The following is a 9,541-nucleotide window of genomic DNA, read 5'->3' as shown; positions in this document are numbered from 1 at the left end:
AATTTGAAATCACACCTTCCGTGACGTCACGCTGAATTTCTTTGCACTCGTCCGGTGCATTGAGGAGAAGTGCAAAATTCAATCGTCGATTACGTCACTATTTCAAACGCTAGTGCAAAAACACTTGACATGCTTTACCTACAGCCTATATAGATGTGAATCCTTGAATATCACGAAATTCTCAAAAAAGTTCTGCAGTTGCCCTTTAAGAAACAGCGGTTAACCGCCTTGTGTCGCCTCCAAAAGAAACGTCACCACAGTTACCGCATCTCCGAGCGGACACCATCACCGTCAATGGAATTCGGTAGTCCGCACGCCAAGCTGGAAAGGAGGCTTTCGCCGTATAGCTCACAGTCGACACGATTCGAGCGGGAACACGCAACTCTGCAGACTTGATAATGGCCCCACCACCGAAATAGCATTGCGCGGTCCACGCGACCGGCAAAAAACGCAAGCAGAGAGCCGCCTAAGGCGCACGCATACATTATACATCGCACTGAGAAGAATGGAATCGGGAAGAACTTGGACGCATAGCTACGCAGTCGCGTATCTGTTCTGTTCCGTTTTCCCGTGCACAAAGGACCGCCGAGCAGTGCAGTGAATAGGGGCGGCACGCTGGTCTGAAGCGCAGTGTTTCCGCAAGACGATGTAGAAGGGGTCTCAAAAAACGAAGAGACGTAGTTTTGTTAAATCGGGGTTGTTGAGATCTACGTGCATGACGTTTATAACTGTAACACCTCCACCCCCCCCCCCCCGCCCCCCTCTCACACAGCATAGAGTGAGGCATTCTGCGTGGCCTTTTTGTTTGTTGTGCGGAGGGGAAAAGAGTGGTAGGGTTTTAACGTAGTTAAACCGAGTCTAGACTTGTTAAAGCATGTGTTTAGCCTGGTTGGCTCATGGTTTTGTTTTGCTCGGTCGCCGTCACGTCTGGCGACGGTATCAGACTCAAGTTAAGCTCTAATCGAGGTTTAAGCTGGTCTGATATGTTCGCGCTAGAGGTCGAAGTTGAAGACGATGATGAGCACTGCACAGCGCGAGAGTGTGTTGAAGTTTAGCACGAGGCGCGATCGGCAGCGGCGATCAAAAAAAAAGAAGCAGCGATAGCATAGTGCTCTTGTGCAGTGGTCAGCGAAGCTGATATGTTCGCAGAGCCGCGGGTTCGAATCGCAGTCGCGGTAATATTTATTTTTATTTCGTCAACCTCAAGGTCAGTAACGCCACAAGATTCTTGGTTAGGCCATTGTTGGCAGGTGGCGACCATTAAATTAAATTAAATTAAATTAAATTAAATTAATGGTTGACGCTGGAACGGTAGTGCTATAAGGCTAAACCAAAGCTATAGCAGCTTTCGCTGTAAAAATTTTCCCCACATAAACTGATATACCACAGTTAAAGTTAAACATTGGAGCGCCACGTGAAAAAAAAATAAAAAATGAGGTGTTTTGGAGTGGGATTTTGGCACACTTCAGAAAAATGTTCCTCTCTGTTCTCGTCTGTAGTGTCACGAAGCAGAAATGTTGAGGAGACAGACACACGCAGCTCGCACAAATATGAGAATGCGACATACATATTTCACACACGCACAGAGCCACAGTATACCAAATGTCGTGTTAGCGTTTCAGTGCTCCACCTCCTCCGGAAGTTTCCGGAATATGCATTACCTGGAATGCACAACAGACCGATCTTAGTGAGGCATTCGAAAAGACTGCTCCGCAGAACAAGCATTGCAGGAAACTGGGCGACTTCTGCTACTTACTTACTGCGCCACCAAAGCCGATTCGCCGATCGCGCACGTTTCTGAACTTCCTTGTGCTTCAGGTCTCGCAGCGCGAAAAAGGCTATCTGCAATGATCTGGGTTCGTTTTTTTATTATTCAGAGTACCGTATTCCTTCCTCCTCTCCACGCTGCCGGTTTTGGAAGGGATCTTCATGTCCATAGTATAACAAACATGTTCCTGTCCCACCTTCCTCCGTTCCTTTACAGCGTGGTTGACGTGCCAACCGACAAGTGAGACAGTTACTGCGCCATTTCCTTTCATCAGAAACCACTAATACTAATACCGCACACAAAAAAACACAACGTCAACGACTCACCGTTTGAACAAGCACTGAAATTTGTTTGAAAATAATATTTTAGTGCGAGAACACTAGAGGTACCACTCATCCGCTTTGCTGTTGTCTGTGCGGCCCCTCTCTGTGGGCAGGTCGTTATGACGTCACTAGGTCATGTGACCTAGTTATCCGACCTCCCTCCTAGGTTGTTTATTTATTTATTTATTTATTTATTTATTTATTTATTGTACCCTCAGGGCCCGAAGGCATTACAGAGGGGAGTGGGAATACATAAAATTTTCAGTCTAAACAGCAACAACAAGAGAAAACAAAAATAAACCAGGAATACATGACAAATTGAAAACACAGGAAGGCAATAAGATTAGAATGCAGTAGGGATATATTAAAACAGTGTGTAGACAGTAAAAGGCAATTTTTATACAGTAATAAACGACACATACTCAGAAAGAAACATTAAGGGCTTGACGAAATGCATTGTTATTAGAAATACCTGCGATGTCGTGGGGAAGGTGATTCCAGCTGGCACAAGTTCGAGGTATGAATGAGTCATGAAAACATTTGGTGTGACAAGATGGGATTCCAACTTTATGACGGTGATCAACGCGTGCTGATATGTAACATGGTCTTAACAGTAACTTAGGGTTGAGAAAGCTGTTGTGGTAAATTTTATGAAAAAGACACAATGAGGCTATTGATCTGCGGTAGGAAAGAAGTGGTAGGGACAAACTTGATTTCATGGCGGTTACACTGCTTGTTCGGTGATAATTAGAAAGAATGAAACGGCATGCGCGGTTCTGCACAGCTTCCAAATCTGAAACAAGTGAATCGATGCCAGGGCTCCAGACAGATGCAGCATATTCGAACTTGGACCGTACCAATGTTTTATAAAGTAATAATTTTATTGAACTAGATGAACGTGAGAAATTTCTGCGAAGGTACCCAAGCATGCGATCAGCGTTATTTATTATGTATTCAACGTGAGTTTTCCAAGACAGGTTACAAGAAACGTAAACACCCAGATATTTATAACATGACACGGTTTCGAGAGACACGTTGTTAATGTGATAAGAGGAAGGGGCATTAGAGAGACGAGAAATGCGTACATGTTTACACTTATTAATGTTTAGTTGCATGTTCCAAATAAAACACCAGTCAAGGATCTTGTTAATATCGGATTGAAGACAACAGACATCATTATCATCTTTAATTTCGCGGTAAATAACACAATCATCGGCAAAAAGATTAATTGAAGAAGAAATGTTAGCCGATAAGTCATTTATATAGATGAGAAAAAGGAGGGGCCCAAGAACTGACCCCTGAGGCACTCCGGAACGGACAGGCAAAGAATGCGAGTTCTTTGGGAATCTTAGTGTGCTAGCAATAGACACTTCCCCTCATTATTTCACCGATGTTTGTCCGGTCTCTCTGCGACCTTGAAGGGCTGGGTGGCCGGGTTCCATCCGCTTGGGTGGAAAGTGGGCCACCTAGGTCACGTGACTTTGTGACGTCATCACAGCCTTCCCACCAGATTGTGAGCAAACTGTCGACTGGCAGCTCATTTAATGGCTAGTCGCAAGAAGTTTCTCGGGAAGAGCGACCTGGGTCTCACAAAGCCGCACTTAAGGCAGTGCCTGCCATCGCAGGGCAGCGGTGCATTGCTTCACCGCTGAACCATTGCGCCGGGTGTGGTACGATGGCTCCCAGGGATCTATGAACGGAAGGTACAGAATGACCAGTAAGAGAATTAAAACCGAAATGCTAGCGCACGTAATTCGCATCTGGCCTAGCCATGCTAAATTGTCCATCATTTTTTGAACATATAAGCAAACTAAGTCTTCAAAAGGTTGCAGACTATGCTATTCGTGGCTGAATTCGTGAAACTATTTCAAATTCACGCTCGTGATCTGAAAAGACCATGGTTGACATACTAGTACGCAGTACATTTGGTCGGAATCAGAGCGGTAGGCTATCAAGAGGCGTTATTATAAGGACTGCGACCCCAGTTAGCAATAACTTGCAGGAGTGCGTAGAGGTATGCATGCGGCCGCAGCTTTTGTTCTATGCAGTCAACATATTAACTACATTGCGTCGTGCATGGTCGTGTGGTTCAGGTGGGCCTGGCAGTGGGTGCCCTTCGTTTTCTTCTTTTTTTCGTCTTCAAGGGATCCTTTCTTCTTCAATCCCTTTGCGCAAGTTTATTCCCTTGATCACTTGTAGCTGAAGCCTAACGCGATGTTCATAATGTTTCCAGTACTAGCTGCAGCGTTATCGTCGCCGTCTTTCGTGACTCCGTTCAAAGAGAGCTCGCGAAGCACGCTTTCGACACTGTTCGTTCGCCTTCCGGTAATCCGGGAGGACCACATACAAACGGGAGCATCGCCAGCGCTACAAACAGGAGCAATACGCACACGCTACCACACTCACGCTCATGCCTATATGCAACGCGCACGCGAAAGTCGTTCCAAGTCTGCTTGTTTGGCGCACCCGGGTAAGAAACGACGCTCGTATCAGCCACACTCCTCCAGCGCGGGCTGCGGATCTCAGCAGCACGGTACTCGCCGGGGCGGCTGTAAAACGTTGCGGTGGCCGGCGCTCCCAGGACGCTCGGCCCGACTTAGAAACGGGGAAGAAATGGACGTCCTCTGCGCGGCGGAGTTTTTAATTGGGCCGGCATGCACGTAAGGCGAAGTGGCCTGACGAGGGTCCTCCTCGGATGGCACTGAGAGCAGGGGGAGGGGGAAAGGCGTTGTCCTAGAGTGAGGGAGGGGCGATGAGGGGTCTCTTGGGGACCCCGTACGCAGCCATCTTTGTTTATGCAGGAACATAACCAACAAACACCTAAGAGCACAGCCGGCCAAATCTTTAGCTGGCGTGCGCCACGGCCAATTTTTCTGTGCTCCTGCGCTTTGGCATGAAGCAAACTTGGGGAAAGCTCAATATTAAGCAGGCGTTTAGTGAGCCTGCGCTAAGATTTGATATCTTAGCCAGTTTGCGCCGTCATAAGCTGCAGGAGCACGGAAAACGCGGCCGTCACGCACGCCAACTAAAGATTTGGCCGGCTGTACCTTTTCAGAGTTAGCTTTCTGGGCGTAGCCATACTGCCACTGAACTGTGGCAGCAGTGTTCCGATTGGTGGATTGGACTAGTACAGCTAACTGTGCATGTAGTACAGCCCAGTCCAAAACACACGTGCACAAAGTCAAGTTAAAAACAGTGAAAAAACTCCACTCTTTGGAAGCGAACATAACCAAAGTATAGCCCACACACTACTTTTCCATCGGTTGCACGAAGATGTCAAAACATCTCCTCTTTGGACTTTTGCGAGCACGTGTAGAGAGGTCAAATTACCACTGCCGCCGTGCTTAGGCTAGATGCAAACAGCAGTCCCGCGAGTAATATGGCGACGCCCAGAGAGTGCCTTGTGGCATAGAGTTTCTAAACGTTACCTAATGTAAAAGCTGCGAGTCTATGCGTCTATGCCGGGACCACAGGAATGCCGGGACGACGAGGTTTCGTGCTTGGCTTGGCTAGTGCTCGGCCGAAAGCGTGGATTGTATACCTCGGAATTGGTAGCTGCGCCGCTATGCTCTCCTCCATGCTCAGATTAGACTATTTCTATACTGCATTTTTTAATTCTTCGATAGAGTTAACACATTTGAAGATTCGGTTTTAGGATGGTATAGAAACTTTCACAGCATTTCTTTTACGGCTGGATCCACGTTTAAAGCCAACGATAGCCAAGCCAAGTAATAAACCTCGTTTTCCCGGGCATTCCTGCGCCTCTCAATAATGGAAGAAGTGTAGCACCGCCAGCTTTCCCTCTAGTTATATTAAGAAACTCTAAGCCTTGTGGGAAAGGTCCCCGCGGCCCCGAGCACAGCGCCACCTAGACGCTGGGTGACGCTGGCATAGCTCCGTGGGATATGGCCACGGGCCCTTATCTCCTCCCCCACGCAAAGAGACCTAGTGGACCGAGTGGGACACGAGAGGTTGCATGCGTCGCGCCCTTTCACACTGCGCATGCGTGCGAACGAGAGAGCGAGCGACTTTCCTTCGAGATTAGCGTGCGGCTAAACGTGGCACGCATTTCTGTCCTCGGGCTACGAAGAGACGACTTCCGCCAGTCCTATAGTGGACATGCGTGGCTCTCGGCTGGGCGTTCGTGCTTATTTATAAATGACGACGTCCTTCGTGGCGTGCGTGTGAAAGTAGCGTCTTCCAGTGCTGATGGAGGACGGTTGCGCGTAATTAGTTTGTCAATCACCGCGAGCCTGATGCGACCAATGTAGATGGGTGAGCACGTCAGGAAGGAATCAAGGCGCCTGAGAAGATGTTCATATTGAGAGCTTTGCTTTTTCTGGCTTTGCGGGTGACGACAGAGTGATGAATCTTTCCTCACTCAGACATGTATAAACTGTTGGTCTGGTTAAGGTGGTGCTGTCAAACTAGTCTTGATAAGTTAGAAGACAGAATGCGCTGATTTTTTTTCCCTTACAACGACTTGACGCGTTGCTGAACTGACTGGTGTCGAAAGCTGTCGACGCCTCAATCTAAATCGGTAGTGAATTAACTGAAGGTGACTTGAGGAGGAAGATTAAGAATGGATTAGGGGTTGTGAAGAGATGTTTTCTCTTAAAACCACTGATTTAAACGTCACAAGCTGTAAAGTTTAGAATAAGTCTTGGTCGCTACTTCCTTTTCTACTATGCTTTGTGCGAGCCTATTTCTTGGAGGTTCGTCCAGTCTTGCTACGATATTTTCGGATTCTTTTCCGCACATAAACAGTTCGTTTTTGCAATGACATCTGCTTCGAAACTAGGAGCATTCACTTTGCAGTTGCATAGTCGGATACTGACGCTTTTGCTATAGAAACTCGTCGTGCCCTAAAATGATCAGTTTTATTATTTTTTTTTCCATTAAGACCTTAACTGTGATTGATGGAGGTTTTAGAATGTTAAGCGGGTGTTACCTCAATGAAGAATGTTCACCGAACGGGGTAACTATGAAGTTTCAAGATATACAGTCTTAGTTCTTGTTTTATGAGGCGGAATATGTTGACGTGCTTCCCCTGCTTACACCAAGTACTGCTGTGAAGCAGTAACACTGATGTTGAGCACTTGATGTCCCTTATATTGGTGGACAGTGACGCCATTATAATGGCAGTGTTCTACGTGAGAAAGCCAACTTTACGAATTATGAAAGCAGTCCAGTCTATGAGGCGCAAGATTCGCACTGCGAAACGTTAGGTTGTCATCAACCAGCGAAACATGAAGGCTAATGAAATAGAGCTCTCTATATTCCACGAACTGAATTTCTATGTGCAGACATCAACTTTAAATTTAAATCCATTTGCTTTGAATCTGATGATGAATGGGAGAAGCTTCAGAGGGGCAATTTTTGTCTGATCGACACAAATGTACGACAGCCATTTATTAGATTACTTTCCGTTTTTTTTTTTACGTTTTAAATAACACCTTCAGTTCTGTTATTCACGCGCATATTCCTCAGATGCCCAGACACGATGACGTCATTGCGGCTCTTATAGTCGTCGCTGGCTTGCGTCAAGTGATAGTGATGAATTCAGAGTGAAGAAGTAGTAATAAACTCCAAAAATGCCGCAGGCTAAGCGTTTTAGGTTCTGCTATTTTCCTCACAATAGCGACGGCGCCACACATTTAACCTCCGACATCAACAGTATTTACGCCAACAATGAAGTCATGTGATCTTTGGACACACCTGCATTCAGCTAGTGCAGGGGTCAAATTTCAGAGATCATTGGTAAAAGTAAACTTCCAATCAATCAGTCAATCAGTAAATCAACCCCCCACCCCGCCCCCTTGTCGAAAGTATACGGCTCGAGAGGTTTGCTTGTGACGCCTGCTGTATGCCTCGCTAGGCATCCTCAGCGACAGTGATCTCTCAAAAGAGGAATAGCTTCGCGTCCTCAATCCTCTAAAACCTTTGGGCTAATAGATGTGCTCCACTAAACAGCTTAGAGGCAAACCCCTTCGACTGTATACTTTTTGACGGGGGCTGTACATATAAATTAAATACAAACGGACATCCGGATGTCCGAGACTGAAGGGGAACCTCCTTTAAATAGTAGCATGCAAAAGAAGTAAGCAGCCATAATCACTTTAAAGGCCGCCATCACCAACTCCCAGTTTTCCACACCTCAAAAACCCGTGACGTCACATACTGGACGCTCTGACGTCAGCAGTTCATGCGCGCGAAGGGGAAAACGCACCCAGATGCCTGCACCCCCTCTCTCCACCTCTGCCGGCGCGGCTCCGAAAGAGAACGGCGCGCGCCTCGAGGGGGTTTCCTTGCACGACGTCATCATTTTCTCGGCTCCCCCAAAACGAGCGCAACACGACGCATGTGTGGAGCAGCAGGAATCGCCGCTCGCCCCTCGCCGGCACCCGAAATCGAGGCCAAACCGAAAACGTGGCTTCGCGCTATGCGGGCCGCCTAGCGCCCCCTATTTGGGAAGCCCCTCGCCGTTTGCCCGAGTAGACGGGCCAACTAAAAAACAGTTGCCGCGTCGTCTGCTCTCCGAGCAGGTAGCAGCAGATGAGAAACGGCGCACCGTCTGCATCCTCCGCGCGTCGTCTGCATCGTCGGCCCCGCGTCGTCGTCTGCTTGCATCGAGAGAGAGCGTCTGCGCGCTCGGCGTGTGGTGTTGTTGGTCATGTGTCTACGCTGGCATCGAAGCCTGGAATGAACGGCGGTGTGTGACAGCTCGGTGATTTATCGAGTGATTCATGTGGCGCGTGCCAACGGAGCCGTGGAATTGTTGTACAGAGACCGGGTGCCGGTGGTCCACCTAGAAACACCGGTGCTTTTTCGCGTGTAAAAGAAAAAGCCTCCGTCATGAGGTCCAATCACAACAGGTGCCGACAACCGGAGTACTATGGTGAGTTGCCCCGATTCTCGCTCAAGGTCGCCCCTTAGTTTCTTTTTTTTTTCATCGTGGAATGCGATAATTACCGCATGGTCGTAATTACGTTCCGTGCCTTACCGTGCGCGCACTAATAAGGACAAAAGATAAAACACCCATGTAATACTAAGGATGAGTGAGAGTAATACAGCTGAAAACATAGGACGCAGGGCATTTTGGCCACAGTTATGACAAGATTTGTAGCAACTCAGACGTTAAGTCAAATCCGTACGTTAAGTACAGATCCGTAAGTGATAAATCGAAGCTATACATTCACTACATTCGTCTAACACAGCCTCACTGCTTTGCTCTCTCGAATATCGGTGCTGTGAATCTACCCATTTCCTACCAGTTGTTCAGAAAGCATTCCTGAGAACGCAAAGTTAGGTGGTGGAGGCAATCAGTGCATAGTTCTGGATTCACAAATGGAATAAGGCGTCCTTATCTATCCTATAGATGACTAAGGTATTCTCATCTTTTCAAGGCTTCCTCCATTCGTCATATATCGAAGCCTCATGGTGGCGAGGC

The 9,541-nt window shown here is 47.5% G+C and overlaps 1 protein-coding gene across 1 annotated transcript in view; it reads left to right on the top strand.

Annotated features, from left to right (window-relative positions):
- The first annotated feature begins 8,594 nt into the window (after positions 1-8,594).
- LOC149348986 (uncharacterized) overlaps positions 8,595-9,541 on the top strand; it is a 100,195-nt gene continuing 99,248 nt past the window's right edge. The window contains exon 1 of the mRNA XM_089585961.1: positions 8,595-8,989. Coding sequence (XP_089442087.1) covers positions 8,947-8,989 — 43 coding nt within the window. The 5' untranslated portion in view covers positions 8,595-8,946. The remainder of the gene's footprint in view (positions 8,990-9,541) is intronic.

This window comes from Amblyomma mixtum, chromosome 4, assembly GCF_055824585.1.
Source record: "Amblyomma mixtum isolate Tamu chromosome 4, ASM5582458v1, whole genome shotgun sequence".
Lineage (NCBI taxonomy): Eukaryota > Metazoa > Arthropoda > Arachnida > Ixodida > Ixodidae > Amblyomma > Amblyomma mixtum.
Note: the sequence above shows the minus strand (reverse complement) of the source record. Positions and strands in the feature narration are given on the sequence as shown.